At 44.5% G+C, this 23,022-nt stretch overlaps 1 protein-coding gene across 4 annotated transcripts in view; it reads left to right on the top strand.

The window, feature by feature from the left end:
* Positions 1-23,022, top strand: part of LOC147458731 (Transducin/WD40 repeat-like superfamily protein) — a 68,167-nt gene that overhangs the window by 1,818 nt on the left and 43,327 nt on the right. For 2 of the 4 annotated variants that reach the window (XM_086510171.1, XM_086510172.1), the window contains 4 exons: positions 12,139-12,178; positions 12,301-12,536; positions 13,159-13,235; positions 13,314-13,388. In XM_086510171.1, coding sequence (XP_086366297.1) covers positions 12,139-12,178; positions 12,301-12,536; positions 13,159-13,235; positions 13,314-13,388 — 428 coding nt within the window. Of the gene's footprint in view, positions 1-12,138; positions 12,179-12,290; positions 12,537-13,135; positions 13,236-13,313; positions 13,389-23,022 lie in introns of all 4 variants that reach the window. The other 2 variants (XM_086510170.1, XM_086510169.1) reach the window with 1 other exon arrangement.

The following is a 23,022-nucleotide window of genomic DNA, read 5'->3' as shown; positions in this document are numbered from 1 at the left end:
CTGGCTCCGTGTCCACTGGCACATTATTCTGAATTGTTGAAACTTTGTGATTTACCATTAGTGGTTTCCTTTGGTCCTCTATTTGGACACCTCGCGAAGATGTACCCTTGTTCGCCACATCCTTAACACTTGCCCTCTTTGAAGTACTCAACACACTGCTCTTTTGTCAATTTGGGTCCTTTGAATTTCTTTTTCTGCTTCTTGCCCTTCTTCTTCTCCTTGGAAGACTCCTTCCTCGTCGACTTGGACAGTGGCTCGTCCGTTGGGTAAGTCAAGGAGCTTGAAGGCAGAGAGAAACCCTCATGTGCGTGTTCCATGAGCTTCCGAATGCCACATTATCAATTTGTGACAGGATGCTTGCCAATGAAGCTAAGAAGATTGAGAACTTGGTTGGAGAGATCAATGGGAACTGCAATTGCGAGCAATCAACATCAAAGCACTATACTTTTGGAAACACGAACAACACAAACATCTTGTTTTCCTTTATCCATCACAAGAGGTTGGAGAGATCAATGGGAACTGAAGTGCGATTGCGAGCATTCAACATCAAAGCACTAACCACTTTGAAAACACAAACAACTTGTTTTCCGTTATCCATCATGGGAGGTAGATACTGTTCTGTATTTGGACATGACTACATATTGGAACTTTGGTGAGTGTTGGATGGTTAGGATGCTTCGGGCAATCATTCCACCTGTGCGGACCAGAATAGATTGTGTAGTCCTGGACGGCTGGATTGGTAGACGGAGGGGGTCGATGAAGAGGCTTGTTGCCCAGATGCAGCATTGCATTAAAAATCACGACGATCATTTCTTTGGTGATCTCACCAAGACCTTTCTCGATTCCGATTATTGCCTGAGGATTGTCCGACATAAGATCATGTGTGAGAAGCTTTTGCTTGGCAAGAAAAACCAAAGCCAAAAAGAATTTTGTTTAGAAGATTTAGATCCAAAAAAAGGACGCTGATTTTGGCTAAATTGTCCTCTGCGATTGCGTTGAGAAGAGGGGGCACTATTAGAAGATTGGTCACCATATGAAAAGTTCTTGTTAGGGCGCTAATTATTGCCACAACGCTCGACATAGGCGATGGCGCCGATGGCATCATTCAAGGTGGCAGGGTGGAATTTATGAACATCATCCCTTAGGTTTGGTTCAAGCCTATCAACAAAACTATGAAGTTTATCAGAGGGGTTGAAAGTCTCTATCTCCATGTGAGGTCCCCGCTCGATCAAAATGAAGTATGGGGTGCCTTTGATAAGTCTCCAACCCTATTTCCATAGATTGAGAGTCAACTAGTGGACATTGCCCTTGCTATACGTGTAGCTTTAGGCATGAACCACTAAAAGGGTTGGTCTCATCTCGTGAAACTGGCTAGTACACAATATAGGGCGGTACTAATTCAATTACCTGTTAATTTCACAGTGAAGATTGGGAAGAAGAGAACACAGATGCATCCAGCAACTAGATTGTCACTGCGCACACGAAGACCGACACCCTCTAGGCCCTCCCAAAGACTCGCACTCTTTTTGGTATTTCTTTATTCAATTGAAAACAAACGATCCAAACACTTAGATGAAAAGAAATAAGATGGCAAGATTGAACAACAAAAGTAGATTTACTAGAACAAAGACGAGAAAATCTAAATAGTTGAGAGCAAATGACACCGTACTTAGCTAAAAGAGAAATGTTCGAAGAAATGTGAGGCATGCGGATGATTTTTAGATTGGCATATTCTGGTTCAAGGCGCTTATCATAGAAATCTACTTCTAATCCCAAGGGAGTCTGAAAAATTTAAGGTCTAAAAAGGCACAACAATCACTATTTGTGGTACAGTTAAGTTCACAAAACTCCTTGGGATAAATCCCTCCGCCTACAGAACTCGAATTCAAGTACATAAAATCTTGAAAAGAAGGAATGTCAGGAACCTGCACCTACTCTTGGGCACTGACGACGTGAGTAGGGATGTCATAGCTGTTGTCCAAGCTATGCATGATAACGGTGATAATCTTATTCTTACTGTTTGGACAAGGAGTGAAGTTGAGATCACATATTGTCAAGTTTGGTTCTTTGCTCTTCGTAGGTTTGTAGTAGTATTCATTTTTCGATTTCATATTTAGCTTCCCTGAGGACTTAAGAATGTGTTCCGTTATAGGTTGTTGTGTGAAGTTTGATTTCTAGGATTAAGTTTTTAAGATGTCTTTTCCTTTTTTTGCTTAAAGTTGAGTACTTGTTTTAAGCCAAGTAAGTTGCGTCAACTTATTTTACACATACCTTTTTTGAAAACATTTTTAAGTTAATAATGTTTTGTTTTATCTAGTTTTGTTTCGAAGCAATCAAAGTGATTTAGTTAGTTAGTTTGTTTGTTTTTGTTTTTCTTTTCTTTTCGTGTGTCCCTTGCTTTTATAGTTTTATGAGTGCTTTATTCCCTCTTATAATTCGTGAGTTCAGACTATTCTGAACTTATGAAGGTATATAGATCCAAACACTTAGAACAAACTGCCACCAAGATGCTCAAACCTGTCAAGGGCTGAAATTGCAGATTTTCGACCCAATTTCGGTAGTCTAGGACTGGCTCCCTTGCATTGTAGAAGCTTTCTGGTGAGCTGTAAGTAAATTTCAGCGTGCTGTAATTTCTTGTTTTGGTCACTGACAGGTGCCCAAACTCTTGTATAACCACCGCAAGGCTTCCTCGAAGCTTGCCAAATGTTATTTTGTAGTTTAGGTGCAGAACTGCAACAAGCTGAAATTCTCTTTTTTGGATTGTTTTGAGCAGTGCAAATACGTCTATAAGTGTTGCGGGAGCTCTCACTCGCAATGGGACTCGATTTGGACGAATTTCATGTGAGAAAACTCTCCCGTTTTGCAATCTGTCGCGATGGAACTGTGTGTACTTGTGGGGGATTATAACAGACTTGGACACTCCAAGTCAAGAATCAATCGCGACAGCACCAAATAACCACTTCAAACAATTGACAAATCACAATAGATTTGCATTGGCCCGGCGGAGTTCCGTGCCTAGAGATATTGGCCCCAAAGACTGGCGCCCCTTTCGGTATTTCTTTTTGTATTAATCAATTCAAAGTATAAGAGAGTGGCTCAGGGTTCACTCTCAGACTCTGCGTCTAGATGCTCTGAGAAGTGAACGCCCAAAACCACTTATTTAAAGTTAGAAGGGATGCCCAAAAGCAAAGCCCCGGGCTTTAATAAAATAAAGCAGATATTCTCTCTCTCTATCTCTCTCAACTTGCGTCGCCAAAAGCTGAGATTTTCAGCCCGCAAAAACCGCCGCGATTTCCGGAAATCCGTATGCCCTGGCCACGTGGCAGCTCAGCGCTTTAGGGTTTCAGCCAGAAAATTAGGGTTAGGGTTTCCAGAATTTAGGGTTTGCTGAAAATTAAGGTTTTTGGCAGATTTTAGGGTTTGCAGGAATTTTAGGGTTTTTGGCAGAAATTAGGGTTTCTGCTGTCCGTAGCCACGTCATCACTTTGTGACATACCCCCCTCTTGAAAGCATTGTAATCGACCGCGATTACGCTTGCAAAATCAACAAAAGCCATAAACCGTCTTAGCAGACACTGACTCTTAGTACCTACGTACTAGGAACACACATCTAGCACATGTACCAAATTGACAGTCACATCACACGACATCATAGGACATCACCAGACATCACATGACATTCAACATTCATTCGGATCTTAGACCATGATTTATCGGCAATGTAGCTAGCAATCACATCTAGGTCCAATCGGGACCTCATTGATGTCCGATTGACTAACCCTTGTTGCAACCATGTCTATTCGAGATCAATCAGACCAAAATGTTGCAGTCATTTCGTCTATCAGTTCCTACACTTAAAAGAAGTCAAGAACAAATCAGTATCATAATCAGGAATTCCATTTCATAAAGTCATCCAGCAGAATATTGTCAGCTCTCAGTATCCCTGAAGCTCAAAGAGACATCTGTGACTTTAGTATCAAAATCAAGGCATCTGTTGACAAAGGAGTGGAGTGACTCCCCTCTTGTGCATCCCACTGCACTAGATCTCCGGCCAAGCTGAATTCTGGGTTCCATTTGGAGTAGACTATGCTAAACCAAAGGCATTGAGGTAAAGTTTCACAATCTGAGGAGTATCTGCTAGGTCCTCCTCCTCCATCCACTTCGCATCAAATGCAGGATAGTTCTTGAACTTAACCAAGAGCCGCCTTCGGACTTTACCTTTAGTCTTCGTATCCTTATGTGCCATCTGTTTAGGAACATCTCCTCGTTTTCTTCCACTTCGGGTTGCTCATCAGGCTCCCCATCATCAGGCACATCACCCTTAACAGGTTTCAAGAGACTCACATGCAATGCATTGTGAATCCTCTAAGTATCTGGCCGTTTCAATCGGAAGGAGACATCATTTATCTTTTCAGTGATCTGGAAAGGTCCGTAGTATCGCATACTAAGCTTTGGAAAAAGCCTCTCCTTTCCCTTTTTCTTTCGTAGGCGTGCCTTCTCAAAACGTAAGAGCACCCAATCATGATCCTTCAGTTTCAAATCGCGACGATGGCGATCCGCTACCTTTTTCTCTCGTTCTTGAGACTTCTGCAAAGTCTCGCGAACCTTGGCAAAAGCCGTATCCAAATCTCGCGAATATTCATCCGCTTCAAATATCTAATCTTTCGTGCTCAGGAAGGGTGGAACCTTCGCAGCACCTTCAACAATCTCAAATGGCGCCTTCCCCGTCCAAGAGTGTATTGTGTAATATTGTAGGCAAATTCCACCAAAGGTAAGTATCTTTCCCATTGAGTCTTCTGATCTGAGATATAAGACTTCAATAAATCTAGAACCACTGAATTTGCAATGTCAGATTGCCCATCAGTCTGCGGGTGGAACGATGACGAGAACTGCAACCGTGTGCCAATGTTCTCCCAAATTGCCTTCCAAAACAAGCTCGTAAATCTGGGGTCTCTGTCGGAGACAATCGTCTCAGGCATGCCATGTAATCTGAAGATCTGGGCCACAAACAGTCTCGCTAAGTGATCCGGCTTGACTGTTTTCTTCACTGGAATGAAATGAGCTTGTTTGCTAAATCTGTCAATAACAGTCCAGATACCATCGTGACCACTCTGTGTCCTCGGGAGATCAAAAATGAAATCCATCGCAATACTTTCCCAGGGGCAGGTGGGTATGGGTAAAGGCTGTAACAATCCCTGTGCCTTATGCCTGTCAAACTTGACCTTCTGGCATACTAAGCAAGTGCGCACAAACTCTTCCACATCCTTTCGGAGTCTCGGCCAAAAGAAGTATCTCTCTACCCCCTTCATGGTGGTAGCAATGCCGCAATGACCCGTAAAAGGTGGACAGTGGCATTCAGTCATAACCTTTTCCCTCAACGGTTGTGTAACGTTAGCACAACATGGTTTTTCTCATCAAGGGATTATCCGGCTACTGTCTCCCCATCCCGTATCCGTGTGAAAATAAATCTGCAAATTCCGTATTTTTCTCATAAATCTGTGCTGTCATTTCCGGCCTAGAGAACAATCGGCTCTCGTAAGCAATGACATGGCCTTCTTGCATTAAGACCGCACCCAGACTACGACCACAAGCATCACAAAATACTTCAAATGACTTCTGCAAGTCCAGGAAAGTCAAATCTGGTCTTGTAGTCAATTTCTCTTTCAATGTCTAAAAGGCAATCACCTCTGTGGATCCCCACGAGAAAGGGACTCCTTTATGTATCAAGAATATACAAAGGGGAAGCAACCTCTGCAAACTTTCAAATGAGCCATCTGTAGTACGAACACCGTCCCAAGAAGCTTTCAACTTCATGGACATTCTTCAAATCGGGCCAATCACGGATAGTGTCTATCTTGGCCGGATCCATTTGCACTCCTGTTGCTGAGACAGTGTCCCAGAAAAAATGTATCTCTGAAGCATATGATCTCTGTGTTCTGCTTCATTCTTGAAGAAAACAATAATATGATCAAAGAAAGTGCCAACAAATAGCCTGTACTCTTGAAAAATCCTGTCCATCATCCGGTTTAAATGTCGTAGGAGCATTGGTTAAGCCAAAAGGCATCACCAAAAAAACTCAAATAACCCAAAAGTAGTCCGAAAGATTGTCTTGTAGACGTCTCCCGACGCGATTCGGATCTGATGATATCCACTCTTCAAGTCAATCCTGCTAAAGCACGAGGATCCCTGTAACCTGTCGAGTATATCATCGATCCTAGGAATCAGAAATCTGTTCTTGATGGTGATTTTGTTGAGAGCGCTTTAATCGATGCTCATTCTCCAAGATCCGTCTTTCTTCAAATCCAACAGCAGTGGAGAGCAATACGGTGAAGTACTATGCTGGACAAGACCCTTTTCCAAGAGGTCTTTCACTGGGTTCATAATCTTTTCATTCTGTACTCGGCTCACACGGTTCGGTGGCTGGTTCGGTGGCGTGCTTCTAGGTATCAGGTCAATGGTCTGATCTTCAGGCCCTCTGGAAAACAGTCGGCATGAGTGTGGAGAAAAATCTTGGCGTTCTTTTGATCAGGTCAAAACATATTCAACCTTTATCCATCGTTCAGTTCTCTCCCAAAAGAATGAGTAAAGAAACTGAAGTTCATCAAGTACAATCTCTAAGCCCTTCATTTATCAAAGTCGCTTTCTCTGCCCGGTAGTCAACCACGGCATAGTTCTTGTGGTACCAAGGGATCTTGAGTAGAACGTCACTCGTGTGCCTTGAACACCTCTGTCATTACAAACGAAGTTTGCCAATGCTTGGTGTAATGGCAACATCCCATCCGGGTGCCAGTCGAACTGCCTCCACTTGTGGCGTCACTCAGTCGGGCGTAATTCCAAATCGAGCCGCCAATTCCCAGTGAAAAGAAGTTGGCCTTGGCTCCATAAAAAGAGCTTCCTGATCCTTCACTTTGCCCCAAAAGTGACAAAGATTGTACTTTCATTCATTAGATTCGGTGTAGGTCCCACGCCATGTGGTACGAGTTCTGCTTTTCTATCTGCCTTTTCTGCCACGTTCCTCAGCTGCTCTCGAACTCTCAAGCCTGTCGTCGTCTTTATCATTCTGTTCTTTCTGTGCCTTTTTAGGGCACTTCGCGGAGATATGTCCATGTTCCCCGCATCCAAAGCACTTTCCCTCTCTGATGAAGCGAGCTCTCTCCTCAGGAGTAAGCTTGGGTCGTGCATCCTTTTTCTCTGGGTTGCTCTTTTTCTTTCTACTTTCGTTCCCAGAAGTCTGTTCGGCTCGTTGTGTCATGGCCTCATCTATGGGGTAGGTCAGATTGCCAGAGTGAATGGCAAAGCCCCGCTTCTCATGACTCATCAACTCGTGAATAGAAGCTCACTTCTGTTCCAAGTAGTGATCTCGGATCTCTGTAGGTAGACCCAAAAGTCAACCGCTCAATCTGTTCTATGAACGTGATCTTCTTGAATGAAGAGGCGGGTAGAAAAGAGCTCCAGAATCTTTCACAAAAAAGCATTGATTGTATCTTTCTTGGTCATCCGAAGATGGTTCCAGGCAGCTCGTATATCTCGTTCATATTCTTGCGTCAACCAAGAAGAACTAAAAAGCTTTTTAAATTTCATCCATTTAACTTGCGCAGTCTTGTTTAAAAGAAGCATGGACCACCAAGTATGAGCATTCCCCTTAAAGTAAGAGGTAGCTCTCCGAATCTTGGAGTGCTCTGAATAGCGTCCTCCCGCGAAAGCGATGTCAAACTGCTGTATAAAAGACAAAGCCTTCGAAGTATCTGAGTATCTTGAAAAAGTATCAAACTTGATCGAGTGGCCACCTTCCTTAAACTCTCGCACTTTCTTGCTTTTGTCTTCGAGAAAGTCATACTGGTTGGCTTTGTAAAAATTCTTCTTGTTCGCATAGAAGTTTCCATCATCAGAATCTGAGCTGTTTGTAGACGAGTCCTCAGTAAAACTGTTAGGCTCTGGGCGAGATTTAGCCTTCTTTGCCTTTTTCTTGCCCTTTCCGAAGCTTTGCTTCTTGCTTCGCTTTTTACCTTTTCTGTCTTCTTTGCTCGAATCTGAAGAGCTAGAAGAACTGTCAGAAGAAGAAGAAGAAGAAGAACTGGGTACTCCTTCAAATCGAACACGCTTCTTCTATTTCTTTGCCTTGTCAAAAGTCTACTGACGACCCAAATATCCCGGGAAGTCAGTGCCTTTCTTCTGCTTTTTGCCGTGCTTTTTGGCTTTCTTTTGCGCGTCAAAAAGCTGAGCAATCCGTGCATCAACCACCTCTTGTAATTCGTTCTTTGAATATTGTTTGTGATCAGAAGGTTTCTTGAGAGCGGGTTTCAAGGGTAGTGTAGTGGTTTTCTGCCACTGCGTATGCTCTTCCTGAAAAGAAGTCTCGCTCATATATTTTGTCAATTTCGGATCCTTCGCAAAAGTGAGCATCATCTTTGTTGCATCGTCGATCAAATTGACGACGCTTCATCTCTCTTTGCTCCGCCTGAGTAGGCCAATGCGGGCCATACTCTCTGCCGGAATCTTCGTTGTGATCCCTGCCCGCATCTTCATATGCAGAGGGAGTCGACTGATCCTTGCGTGAAGCCATAGGTGCCGCGGAAAAAAATTTGGGGATTGGATTTCCTGTAGAAGAGAAATCGGCCGTGCTCTGATACCACTGTAACAGACTTGGACACTCCAAGTCAAGAATCAATTGCGACAGCACCACATAACCACTTCAAACAATTCACAGATCACAATAGATTTGCACTGGCCCAGCGGAGTTCCGTGCCTAGAGATATTGGCCACAAAGACTGGCGCCCCTTTCGGTATTTCTTTTTGTATTAATCAATTCAAAGTACAAGAGAGTGGCTCGGGGTTCACTCTCAGACTCTGCGTCCAGATGCTCTGAGAAGTGAATGCCCAAAACCACTTATTTAAAGCTACAAGAGATGCCCAAAAGCAGAGCCCCAAAAGCTTTCAAATCAAAAGCAAAATCCCTCTCTCTCTCAAGGTCTCTTGGGCTTTAATAAAATAAAGCAGATATTCTCTCTCTCTATCTCTCTCAACTTGCGTTGCCAAAAGCTGAGATTTTCAGCCTGCAAAACCCGCCGCGATTTCCGGAAATCCGTACTCCCTGGCCACGTGGCAGTTCAGCGCTTTAAGGTTTCAGCCAGAAAATTAGGGTTAGGGTTTCCAGAAAATTAGGGTTTCTGCAGATTTTAGGGTTTGCAGGAATTTTAGGGTTTATGGCAGAAATTAGGGTTTCTGCTGTCCGTAGCCACGTCATCACTTTGTGACAGGGATTACCAATTAGCTAATCCGGTTCTTGTTCAGAAGGCTCTTGCCTTGACAAACGTGCATAAAACCCACAAGAGTGTACATAGTGATCTAAGGAGTCCAACTAGTGGGACATTACCATATGTGTAAGGGGAAGATAGATGCACGAGTGCAGAATTATCACGCTACTTGAGACAAGGGAGAAGACAAGCTTTTCATTAAAGCTGTGAACTTGAAAATCCAGGTTACTCTCCTGCTGACACACATGTGTCAAGTTTTCCCCTTATGGTTTAGTTTCCCAACCTCTATTAACTTATAAAGCTGTCAATGACTTGCCGCATGGCCCAGATTCCATTTAGGCTCACACATGCTCATTAGAATTCAGTGCTAACTGCCTCGACCAGTCATCGACCGACCGACCTAGATTCTCGATGTGAGAAACCCGTTCGGCAAATTGGCTGTAGCTGTTTCGCACTGGCCATGCAATGTCCACTTGCACCTTTTCAAGGATTTTGGGGGAGAACAAGTAAAGTAAAATAAATAAGAATATGTAACACATATTTAACGAAGGCAATAGGAAAAATATACCTCCTGGCCTTGTGGGTGGTATGATTGATATACTTATCCTTCAAGAGTACCATCTTTGTGAGAACCGCATTCGGCAATGTTGTCAGATTCAGCGTGGCCGCTATGAGACCTTCTGGTCAGCTGCTTTTGGGCTTGGAGGCATTGAGGGAGGTGTATGTATGACTATTGCGGACTCATGGCAGCATTCCATTGTGGACAGGGGTATTATTGTGCCAGGTAGTGCCCAATGGGTTACTATGCAGGTTCACGGTAGCCTTATGGGCTTCGTGAACATCAACCATTTGAGTGCACAAGGTGACTTTTGGTCACACATTGTGGAGTCTTTGCCTCATGCAAAGCAGTGGTGTGTTGGGGAGGACTTCAACATGTTGGAGGACCCCTCAAATAGGATTGGAGGCAGCCATGCTACTGTGCATGGGGCTGAGTTGGCATCTTGGGAGCGCTTATATATGATCTTGGGGATTTCAGATGTTTGGTAGCATGCACGCTTTGTGCGACCCCAGATAATCTATCCTTCGCTTGATCTGACCGTAGAGTATGGAGCGTGATCTATCTTGGATAGGTCGCTTCTATGCAAGTGACCGCATCTGTGACATGGAAGGATTTGCATGCATTTTGGCAAGGACTACCTTTTCAGATCACGCGCCATGGAAGGATTTGCATGCATTTTGGCAGGGACTACCTTTTCAGATCACGCGCCGGTGATTCTTACTGTGACAGATAGACAGAGGAGTGGGAGTGCCATGGTGTGCATCCCCGAGAAGATTCTTGTAAGGTGCAGCGGAATGATTGTTTGCGCTTTGCTCAAGATGAGTGCTCCGAACTGTGCTCAAGGTTCCTTTTGTTCTTATGGAAGGTAGAGCCTTCCGTTCTTAATGAGAGAATGCTATGATCACAAAGAAAGTTAATGGACACTGTGCATGTAAGTGTATGAGACTGAGAGATAGAGAGAGAAGAGAGATACGACACCAGGGACGTTGTAAAACCCTCCCTCGAAGGCCCCACTCTCGTCGGCGAGAGTGGTCTATTATTGATTGCACAATCTGGTACAAACTGAATGCATGAGACCAGCATGTCAGTGTGTTTTGCGGGTTGTCCGTACAGCTGCCACGTCATCATGTTGGTCCCACTTTAGTTTTAATGCCTTTAGGTCCCCTGGCCCTATCGGACGGGGTCCCATAAGTTGGTAGGACTTCTTCTTATGCTCCTGCTTCTTCGTAGGGTTTAGTCCCCTTAGCTGGGATTTGCAGGTTGGCTCTGTTCTTCAATGGCTTGACACATCAGAAATACATGACATGGGAAATGCTGCTTTTGATCTCAGTCAAGTTTCAACCCTTTGCTTAATTGACTTTGCGTTCCTGTTCCTCCTGTTTTTGGTTTTTTCCTTGGGTTAAGTGTTTGTCCTCGTTGAGGGTGGGGTTACCTCTCTGCACTGGGTTCTTTGTATTAAATTCTCTTGGTATGGTTCCATGGTTTCCTCTCTTGTCATAATTTGCAGGCAATTTTGATACACCTCTCCTCGGCTGAATTTCTTTCAGAGTGTGCAGATTTTCTGTTTAAGCTACCAAGAATGTATTAAGGCTGTGCTTGATACCCCTGATAAATCATACTAGGACTTTCAGCTATTTGGAAAGGTTCAGCTCAGATTTTTTCTCTTCATGTTTTATATTCAGCCAACAAATGATTATGCTCAGACTCAAGTTTCAGCAACATGAAACTATGTTGCGGTAAGACTTCAGCAGGGTAGCGGCCTTGTGGAACTCAGTTGCTCAATAGAGCCGTGAGCTATGGCATGCATTGACAGACTCTGATAAGAGTGTGACAGCAATGGGAGGGCAAGAGACAAGCTCCTATCCAGCCTCGTACGATTCATTGCGAGCCCCTAAATTCCCCCTTACGTGTCTGTCTTCAGAGATGGATGCCATTCTAATTCTTTAGGGCCACTCTCCTGCACTGCCCCTTATGGCTTCCTTAACTTGATTATAACTTAATGGCCAACTCACAAACCAGTCCGTGCATGCTTTTATCACTGTACCCATTGGTATACCTCAGTGTACCTCCTATACACAGATGGTCTACCTCTAGCTATGTTTCTCACTTTGTTTCCATAATTGATGTAATAACTTTGTCTCCAACGTTACTTTGCTCTCAAAAAAAATGTGATTTGTGTTTTATGTCGATTATTTCAAGTGTTAGCAAGATGCATAGGCTGATGAAGCCCCGACTAAGCTGCAAGTGAATTATTCTACACAACAGTTTTGAAGATGCTGTTAAGTATATTCTTTGCCTGATTTTGTGTTTGTTTCTTTTCTTGAAGAACCTAAGGCGAAGATAGCGGAGGCTATTCGAGGTGGAAGGTCTGTTGTGTCATAGTTGATCTGGAGTACACTCTGGTTTTGATTAGAGTTATTTTTTGATGTATAGCTTATACAATAGAGCACACTCACATGAGTTGTTTTCTTTTTCAAGTGTCAAGCAGATCAAATTTTATGATGAAGATGTCTGCTTTTGGCGAGCGTGGCTCAACCGTAGTGCTGCAGCTGAGGCCCCAGTCGCAGTCAATCAGCATTTTACACCTGCAGGAGGGCTTCAGGCTGTTCGTGGAAGGCATTTTTTGGTTATATGCTGTGAAAATAAGGTTATCTTTTTGGATATGGTTACAATGCGCTCGAAAGATGTACCAAAACAAATTTTTGAGAACAAGTCACCTCTCTGGTAAATTTTCATCTTTGTGGATTATACATTCATGCTCTAGTCTTTTCTGCAACTATTTTTATGGTTCCTATCTTCTTCATATCAACATCTTGGGTTGTTGTGTACATCTATTCGACAAGTTGGAGTTCATGGAGGCAAGGCTTAGTACACCTCAATTAACTGTTACAGAATCTTAACAATGATTTTGTTGAATAGTAATGCATTCCAAGTTTCTCGATCTAGTTCTATGAATCTAATGCCCTTTGAAAATATCTATTTTAAATTGTAAAAAGCCTTTTGCTTTGTGCTGCTGCTTTTCACATAGAATTCAATGTTATCGCATTCTGATTGCCTGATATTCGATACTTATGCATTTAAGATTCTTTACATAGAGTAAATTTGTTTGTTTTTTTGCTGCCTGCAGTCTGAGGCTTATTTTTGACCATCAAGTTTCTGGACAGGGGTGCCACCTATGCTTGCGATGATTTTTTTTTATATAGAATAAATTTGTTTGCTTTTTTGCTGCCTGCAGTCTGAGGCTTATTTTTGACCATCAAGTTTCTGGACAGAGGAGTGCCACCTATGCTTGCGATGATTTGTGTGTTTTTGTTTTCTTATAGTATGGAGTTTATTGCTTGTTCAGCTTTTGGGGATGGCCCATTAGTTGGATTCGGTGGATCAGATGGGGTAATTAGGGTTCTCTCCATGGCATCGTGGCAGGTGCTTGTGTAAGATTATGATCATACTTTTGTTTGATATTATTTATGAAATCAGATGGCTAAGAGGCAAATGTTTCAGGTTGTAAGGAAGTATGTTGGAGGGCACAAAGGAAGCGTATCTTGCTTGATGACGTTCTTGTCTTCTTCTGGTGAAGTAAGTGCACTTGAAGAGCAATGGCTTAGTTAAGATCAATACTTTTATGTGATTTCTGCGTATTGGCTCAAAAGAAAGTTCTATTTTTTAGCATCAACTACTTTTGTTTGGGAGACTCTCTAAGTTCGTCTGTTTCTTCAAAGTTGTAATTTTCTGTGAAGTCTATCACATGCAGCAGCACATGAGATATATTTTGAAGAAACTTGCAAGTGGATGATGTATATCTGCTTGTTACCTAGCTGACATGAAACTTTCTTCAAGCTGGACAGTTTCCTTCCAATTGGAACTCAAAGTAGCCAACTGCTGCAGTGGTGAGGCTAACAAAGGAATCCAAAACGGTTTTTCCGAACATAGGTTTGCAGAAGATGGAGGCAAAACAACTATTTTGAATGCATTTATGTTTGTGGATGATGGGAAATATTTGCCTGAATTCCGCAAATATTTAGATGCTTGGTCGTGAAAGGCTTGATTCCTTAAGACATTTTAGGGGGCCGTCAAGTGGGCCAGACAGTCTGCCCAGCCCATTGCCATTATCCTTCTCGACCTCATAAAGGGATACGATCATGTTGATTGGGTTTTCCTTGAGGGCACTGTGCAGAGGATGGGATTTCAGAGAGATGAATACATCGCTTTACATATTGGATTCCAATGCACTTATTATTGGTGGGTGTTTTGGCAGATGCTTTGAGCTCTAATGATGTGTGTTCAGGGTTGTCCATTGGCTCATTACTTTTCACTCTTTTCTGCTGAGGCTATGTCTCTTATTTACGAGGACAGGCACCACAATTCAATGGTCGTCGTATGCTATTGCGAGAGGATTCGGACTTACTAGCTTAGGCTGTTCTTCCATTTTTCTGTTCCTGTGCTCAACACCTTACGCCTTATCCATTGACCAGTGGTGCCCTTATAAATTGGCACAAGTCCTTCGGGTTATTGGTGGGTGTGGATGACATGTGCCACTGGGAATTGTTTGATGGTTTCACTCGGCTAGCACCAGGTCAGACATGTCATGACTTGAGGTTGTCATTGATGTATTTCCACAACTGCAGTTTGAGCTAGTTTTGCAATCTGTCTGATAGAAGCTCTCTTCCTGGTAGAGCTTGAATTGTGAACCTGGTGCTTCTTGCTACCACGTCTTATACTACATCTTGTTGGATGTGCATTCAAGAGTGTTACTTCAATTGTGGTGCTTGTTTCATATTTTCTTGTGGGGGGCTCGGATGGCACTAGAGACAACCGCCCTCTGGTTGCATGGCGTACTGTGACCTAGGGTTGGGTATCATTGATTAAGAGTTGCAGAGTAGTGCATTCCTTTCCAAGCTCATTGTACCGGGTCTTTTTCTTGGGGATGAGCCACGGAAGCAATTCTTATATCATGCCCCTTATCTAGGGCAGTTCCTAGATTTGGGTGTGGGGACAATGAGGGCCCATGGAGTCTATCCATAGTTGAGAGATACTGTAAGCTTAAACTTTTATGTTTTTCAGCTATTCCCCCTCCCCCTATCTATCGCCGCCCCCCCCCCCCCCCCCCCCCCCCTCCTCAGTCTATCGCCCTTCTTTCCCTCCCATTTGTCTATCGCGGCGCCCCCTCCTCCTCCCTCTTCAGTCTATCGCGCGCCCCCCTTTCCCCCCCATCTGTCTATCGCGGCTCCCCCTCCTCCTCCCTCTTCAGTCTATCGTGCGCCCCCTTTCCCCCGTCCGGCCCCATCTGTCCCCCCCCCCCCCCCCCCCCCCCCCCCCCCCCCCCCCCCCCCCCCCCCCCCCCCCCCCCCCCCCCCCCCCCCCCCCCCCTCCCCCCCCCCCCCCCCCCCCCCCCCCCCCCCCCCCCTCCCCGATTCTTTGGGCCTCACCGTAAGGGATCCACTTGAAGAAGACCCTGCATAGGACACGGAAGCCGCCAATGTCTCACCTGTTTGCAAGCCGCGAGCAAAGGCAACCTTCGTGCTCACAAATAAGCGGATGGCGCAGATGGAGAGGGAAATGAAGGAGTGGAAAACAGAGATGGAAGGATGGTGGAAGGAGATGGCCAATCTACTTCAGATGGTCTTCAATGAGGGCGCACAGTGGAAGAAGGAGAAAGAGAGCCTTAACGCAGAAATACGGACACTCAAAGAAGAAGTCTCAACCCTCAAACAGAAGAACCCAAAAGTACTCAAAAAAGAAGTCTCAGCTCTTAAACAGGAGCTTGCTGATAGAGTAAGCAATGGACTAGAGGAAGGCGAATTTCAACCCTCGGTAATAGATGAAATCAAGGAAATTAAGGAACAGGTAAGGATGATCATAGAGGAAGAGAAACTGAGTGTGGCAAAGACATCTTCATGGGCGGAGATGATAACAAGGACACAGAAAAAGGCGGACAAGGCTGAAAAATGGATTGAGGTCGCCAAGAAAGGGAAAGGTCGAGAAACTCCTTGTACACCGACGCTTATCAACATGACTCTCGAACAGGAACAAAGAAGGCCGATGCGAGCACTGCATGTGAGAGTGACCGGTCTCAAAGAAATAAACAATGTGGAGAAAGAGGTCACAAGCCTTACATCCATGATGGGGATGGAAAAGCCTTTGCACACAAAGGCATGGAGGGTAGGTAAGAAAAGTGATGGCATGGGTGAGTCTTCAAAGGGGAGAGCTCTCATACTACGCTTCCCCTCGTTGGAAGAGAAGAAGGAATTCTTGAGGAAGAGGCCTACTCTCAAAAAGACAGGTATTTTCCTCGGTGATGACCTGACTCTCTCACAGCTCACACATATGAGAGAGGTAATGCCAGAGATTACAGCGGCAAGGGAGAAGGGAAAGATAGCCTTCTACAGAGATGGACGGGTGGTGATTTTAGAGCGGCGTACTGCATGACGGTGCGAGACCTATGGGACCACACTGAAGATGGCTACCTGGAACTGTAATGGGTCTATGAGGTTGGACGTGGGCGCATTTGAGGAGAGTTTCAAAGACAAGGATATTGTGTTCTTCTCAGAGACTCATCAGGCCCTTGGACAGGTAATGCCACACGTGGTGGGATACAGATGGGAAACAGCTCAAAGGACAAATGCGAGATCTGAGCACGAGAGTAGAGGTTTAGGAGGAGTAGCAGTGCTATTCAGAGAGGAACTACAACCACTACTGCATATTTTACGAAGAGATGATCAGGCTAGATATATGTGGGTGAGACTGAGACCTGACACATGTCGATTACTATATATTGCCATATGTTACTTTCCTCCCAGTACATCAATATATACTGCATCCAGAGGGCAGGCGCCTTTCTCTATCCTAGATGATGACATTTGGGAGTTTTCTAGGGCTGGTGATATCATTCTCCTAGGGGACTTCAATGCCCGGACGGGCAACTCGCAGACAGTCTTCTACGACACTTCAGATGAGATGCTTAGAGAGCTGAATGTGGGTGAGTTGGGGCTTGACAGATGCTCAGATGACAGAGAGCAAACGGAGTATGGGAGATACCTCATGGAAATGACGACTACACATGGATTATCCATACTTAATGGCTTACAGCGATTTCCTGGAGCAGCCGGTTTCACATGCTTTCCTCATAGACATGGGGCCAGTACAGTGGATTATGTCATGACACAACCGAGTTTTATCCCCTGCATTCAGGATTTCAGAGTGGGAGCCAGGCCAGTGGGCATAGCAATAGACCATGCTCTCTTGACACTATCCGTTAAATTTCAGTATAGTAGAACCCAAACATCAGGAGGCAGGTCACACCCGCTATACATTTACTCGAGAGACTGATTTCGTTTATTCAGAGGAGATCTGGGTGTAACAAACTTGGACACTCCAAGTCAAGAATCAACCGCGACAGCACCAAATAACCACTTCAAAACAATTCACAGATCACAATAGATTTGCACTGGCCCGGCGGAGTTCCGTGCCTAGAGATATTGGCCCCAAAGACTGGCGCCCCTTTCGGTATTTCTTTTTGTATTAATCAATCATCAAAGTACAAGAGAGCGGTTAGGGTTTCACTCTCAGACTCTGCGTCCAGATGCTCTGAGAAGTGAGGCCCTCACCACTAATTTAAAGGTTACAAGGGATGCCCAAAAGCAGAGCCCCAAAAGCTTTTAAAATCAAAAGCATCAGTTCTCTCTCTCTCTTAGAGAGTCTTTTCTCTTTTTTTTTATAAAAAAAAAAAAGCAAAAGCAAAATTCGCGTCGCTCATCATTTTCTAAATTTTTTTTTTATAAAAAAAATAAAATAATAATCCGCCTCCGCGATTTCCGAAATTTAGGGTTTTTGGCAAAAATTAGGGTTTGCAGGAATTTTAGGGTTTCTGGCAGAAATTAGGGTTTTTGCTGTCCGCCACGTCATCACTTTGTGACATACCCCCCTCTTGAAAGCATTGTAATCGACCGCGATTACGCCTGCAAAACCGACAAAAGCCATAAACCGTCTTAGCAGACATTGACTGTTAGTACCTACGTACTAGGAACACACATCTAGCACATGTACAAAATCGACAGTCACATCACACGACATCACAGGACATCACCAGACATCACAGGTCATCACATGACATTCAACATTCATTCGGATCTTAGACCATGATTTATCGGCAATGTAGCTAGCAATCACATCTAGGTCCAATCGGGACCTCATCGATGTCCGATTGACTAACCCCTATTGCAACCATGTCTATTCGAGATCAATCAGACCAAAATGCTGCAGTCATTTCGGCTATCAGTTCCTGCACTCACAAGAAGTCAAGAACAAATCAGTATCATAATCAGGAATTCCATTTCATAAAGTCATCCAGCAGAATACTGTCAGCTCTCAGTATCCCTGAAGCTCAAAGAGACATCAGTGACTTTAGTATCAAAATCGAGGCATCTGTTGACAAAGGAGTGGAGCGACTCCCCTCTTGTGCATCCCACTGCACCAGATCTTCGGCCAAGCTGAGTTTCTGGGTTCCGTTTGGAGTAGACTATGCTAAACCAAAACATCGAGGTAAAGTTTCACAATCTGAGGAGTATCTGCTAGGTCCTCCTCCTCCATCCACTTCGCATCAAGTGCAGGATAATTCTTGAACTTAACCAAGAACCGCCTTCGGACTTTACCCTTATCTTCGTATCGTTATGTGCCAAAATCTGTTCAGGAACAAGGATCTCCTCGTTTTCTTCCACTTCGGGTTGCTCATCAGGCTCCCCATCATCAGGCACATCACCCTTAACAGGGTTCAAGAGACTCACATGCAATGCATTATGAATCCTCCAAGTATCTGGCAGTTCCAATCGGAAGGAGACATCATTTATCTTGTCAGTAATCTGGAAAGGTCCGTAGTATCACATACTAAGCTTTGGAAAAAGCCTCTCCTTTCCCTTTTTCTTTCTTAGGCGTGCCTTCTCAAAAGTAAGAGCACCCAATCATCCTCCTTCAGTTTCCAGTCGCGACGATGGCGATCCGCTGCCTTTTTCTGTCGTTCTTGAGACTTCTGTAAAGTCTCGCGAACCTTGGCAAAAGCCGTATCCAAATCTCGCGAATATTCATCCGCTTCAAATTTCTAATCTTTCGTGCTCAGGAAGGATGTAACCTTCACAGCAGTTTCAACAATCTCTCATGGCGTCTTCCCCGTCGAAGAGTGTATCGTGTTATTGTAGGCAAATTCCACCAAAGGTAAGTTCCTTTCCCATTGAGTCTTCTGATGCGAGATACAAGACTTCAATAAATCTAAAATCACTGAATTGGCAATCTCAGATTGCCCGTCAGTCTGCAAGTGGAACGATGACGAGAACTGCAACCGCGTCCCAATGTTCTCCCAAATTGCCTTCCAAAACAAACTCATAAATCTGGGGGCTTTGTCGGAGACAATCGTCTCAGGCGTGCCATGTAATCGGAAAATCATCGTGATCATTCTGTATTCTCGGGAGATAAAAAAAAATGAAATCCATTTCAATATTTTCCCAAGGGCGGGTGGGTGGGTATGGGTAAAGGCTGTAACAATCCCTGTGCCTTATGCCTGTCAAACTTGACCTTCTAGCATACCAAGCAACTGCGCACAAACTCTTCCACATCCTTCTTCAGTCTCCGCCAAAAGAAATCTCTCTCTACCCCTTTCATGGTGGTAGCAATGCTGCGGTGACCCGTAAAAGGTGGACAGTGGCAATCAGTCATAACCTTTTCCCTCAACGGCTGTGTAACGCACAACATAGTCTTTTTCATCAAGAGCCTTCCCGAAGGGAGTATCCAGCTACTGTCTCCCCATCCCGTATCCGTGTGAAAATATCTGCAAAATCTGTATCTGTGGCACACTGATCGACCATATCCTCGAAGCTCCTATGATGTATCGCGGAAATAGCCAGAACCAACGGTTTCCGAGACAAAGCATCTGCCACCACATTCTTCTGTCCCTGCACATGGACAATCTGGAAGTGAAACTATGACAAGATGTTCGCCCACCGCATCTGCTTTTCCGAAAGCTGCTTCTGTGACAAGAAGTAGCGCAAACTCTGATGGTCTGTAAAGACAATAAAATCCGCTCCGAGTAGGTAATGCCGCCACTGAGTAAGAGCGTGGATAACCGCCAAAAGCTCTTTCCCATAGATCTGTGCTGTCATCTCCGGCCTAGAGAACAAACGGCTCTCGTAAGCTATGACATGGCCTTCTTGCATCAAGACCGCACCCAGACTACGACCACAAGCATCACAATATACTTCGAATGACTTCTGCAAGTCCGGCAAAGTCAAAATAGGTCCCGTAGTCAATTTCTCTTTCAATGTCTGAAAGGCAGTCACCTCTGTGGGTCCCCACGAAAAAGGTACTCCTTTCTGTGTCAAGATATGCAAAGGGGAAGCAACCTCTGCAAACTTTCGTATGAACCGCCTGTAGTATGAACATAGTCCCAAGAAGCTTCTAGCTTCATGGACATTCCTCAAATCGGGCCAATCACGGATAGTCTCTATCTTGGCCGGGTTCATTTGCACTCCTGCTGTTGACACAATGTGTCCTAAAAAATGTATCTCCGGTAGGAAAAATTCACTTTTCTTAGCATTAATCACTAATGTGTGATCTCGTAATGCCTGAAAGACTTGAAGCAGATGATCTCTGTGTTCTGCCTCATTCTTGGAGAAAACAATGATGTCGTCAAAGAAAGTGCCAACAAATAGCCTGTACTCTCGAAAAATCCTGTCCATCATCCGGTTAAATGTCGCAGGAGCATTGGTTAAGCCAAAAGGCATCATCAAAAACTCAAATAACCCAAAAGTCGTCCGAAAAGCTGTCTTGTAGACATCTCCTGGTGCTATCCTGATCTGATGATATCCACTCTTCAAGTCAATCCTGCTAAAGCACGAGGATCCTTGTAACCTGTCGAGTATATCATCGATCCTAGGAATCGGAAATCTGTTCTTGATGGTGATTTCGTTGAGAGTGCTATAATCGATGCACATTCTCCAAGATCCGTCTTTCTTCAAAACCAACAACACTGGAGAGCAATACGGTGAAGTACTAAGCTGGACAAGACCCTTTTCCAAGAGGTCTTTCACTGAGTTCATAATCTTTTCATTCTGTACTCGGCTCACACGATAAGGTGGCCGATTCGGTTGCGTGCTTCCAGATATCAGATCAATGGTATGATCTTCAGGCCCTCTCAAAAGCAATCGGCATGAGCGTGGAGAAAAAAAAATCTTGGCGTTCTTTTCTTCAGGTCAAAACATATTCAACTTTTATCCATGGTTCAGTTCTCCCAAAAGAATGAGTAAGAAAACTGAAGTTCATCAAGTACAATCTCTAAGCCCTTCATTTATCAAAGTCACTTTCTCGGCCCGGTAGTCAACCACGGCGTAGTTCTTGTGGTACCAAGGGATCCCGAGTAGAACGTCACTCACGTGCCCTGAACACCCCTGTCATTGCAAACGAAGTTTGCCAATGCTCGGTGTAATGGCAACATCCCATCCGGGTGCCAGTCGAACTACCTCTGCCAGTGGCGTCAGTCTGTCGGGCGCAGTTCCAAATCGAGCCGCCAATTCCAAGTGAAAAGAAGTTGGCCTTGGCTCCTTCAAAGAGCTTCTACATCCTTCACTTTGCCCAAAAAAAAAAAAACGGCAAAGTTTGTACTTTCATTCATTTGATTCGGTGCAAGTCCCACGCCATGTGGTACCAGTTCTGCTTTTCTATCTGCCTTTTCTGCCACATTCCTCAGCTGCTCTCGAACTCTCAGACCTGTCGTCGTCTTTATCATTCTGTTCTTTCTGTGCCTTATCAGGGCACTTTGCGGAAATATGTCCATGTTTCCCGCATCCAAAGCACTTCCCCTCTCTGATGAAGCGAGCTCTCTCCTCAGGAGTAAGCTTGGGTCGTGCATCCTTTTTTTTTTCTCTGGGTTGCTCTTTTTCATTCTACTTTCATTCCCAGAAGTCTGTTTGGCTCGTTGTGTCATGGCCTCATCTGTGGGGTAAGTCAGACTGCCAGAGTGAATGGCAAAGCCCCGCTTCGCATGACTCATCAACTCCTGAATAGAAGCTGACTTCTGTTCCAAGCAGTGATCTCGGATCTCTGTAGGTAGACCCAAGGTAAACCGCTCAATTTGTTCTCTGAACGAGATCTTCTTGAATGAAGAGGAGGGTAGAAAAGAGCTCCAGAATCTTTCACAATAAGAATTCACTGTATCGCTCTTGGTCATCCGGAGATGGTTCCAAGCAGCTCGTATATCTCGCTCAAACTCTTGAGTCAACCAAGAAGAAATAAAAAGCCTCTTGAATTTCAGCCATGTAACTGGCACAGTCTTGCTTAATAGAAGCGTGGACCACCAAGTAGGAGCATTCCCCTCAGAGTAAGAGGCAGCTCTCCGAATCTTGGAGTGCTCTGAATAGCGTCCTCCCGCGAAAGCGATGTCAAACTGCTGTATAAGAGACAAAGCCTTCGAAGCATCTGAGTATCCTGAAAAGTATCAAACTTGATCGAGTGGCCACCTTCCTTAAACTCTCGGACTTTCTTGCTGTTATCTTCGAGAAAGTCATACTGGTTGGCTTTGTAAAAATTCTTCTTGTTCGCATAAAACTTTCCGTCATCGGAATCTGAGCTGTCTGTAGACGAGTCCTCAGTAGAACTGTCAGTCTCTGGGCGAGATGTAGCCTTCTTTGCCTTTTTCTTGCCCGTTCCGAAGCTTTGTGTCTTGCTTCGCTTTTTGCTTTTTTTCTGTCTTCTTCGCTCTAATCCGAGGAGCTAGAAGAACTGTCAGAAGAAGAAGAAGAAGAACTGGGTACTCCTTCAAATCGAACACGCTTCCTCCGTTTCTTTGCTTTGTCGAATGTCGACTGACGACCCAAATATCCCGGGAAGTCAGTACCTTTGTTCTGCTTTTTGCCGTGCTTTTTGCCTTTCTTTTGCACGTCGAAAAGCTGAGCAATCCGTGCATCAACCACGTTCTCCAGTTCCTTCTCCGTATATTTCTTGGAGGTAGAAGGTTTCTTGAGAGCGGGTTTCGGGAGTGGTTCTCTGCCACTCCATCTGTACCTCTTTCCAAGAGGTCTGGTTCATATATTTTACCATCTTCGGGTCCTTGGCAAAATTGAGCATCATCTTTGTTGCATCGCCAATCAATTGACGACGCTCCATCTCTGTTTGCTCCGCCTGAGTAGGCTGAGGCGGGCCATACTCTCTGTCTGAATCTTCGTTGTGATCC

Source organism: Adiantum capillus-veneris, chromosome 4 (assembly GCF_014529385.1).
Source record: "Adiantum capillus-veneris isolate H3 chromosome 4, ASM1452938v2, whole genome shotgun sequence".
Lineage (NCBI taxonomy): Eukaryota > Viridiplantae > Streptophyta > Polypodiopsida > Polypodiales > Pteridaceae > Adiantum > Adiantum capillus-veneris.
This window is presented reverse-complemented; position numbering and strand designations above follow the sequence as displayed.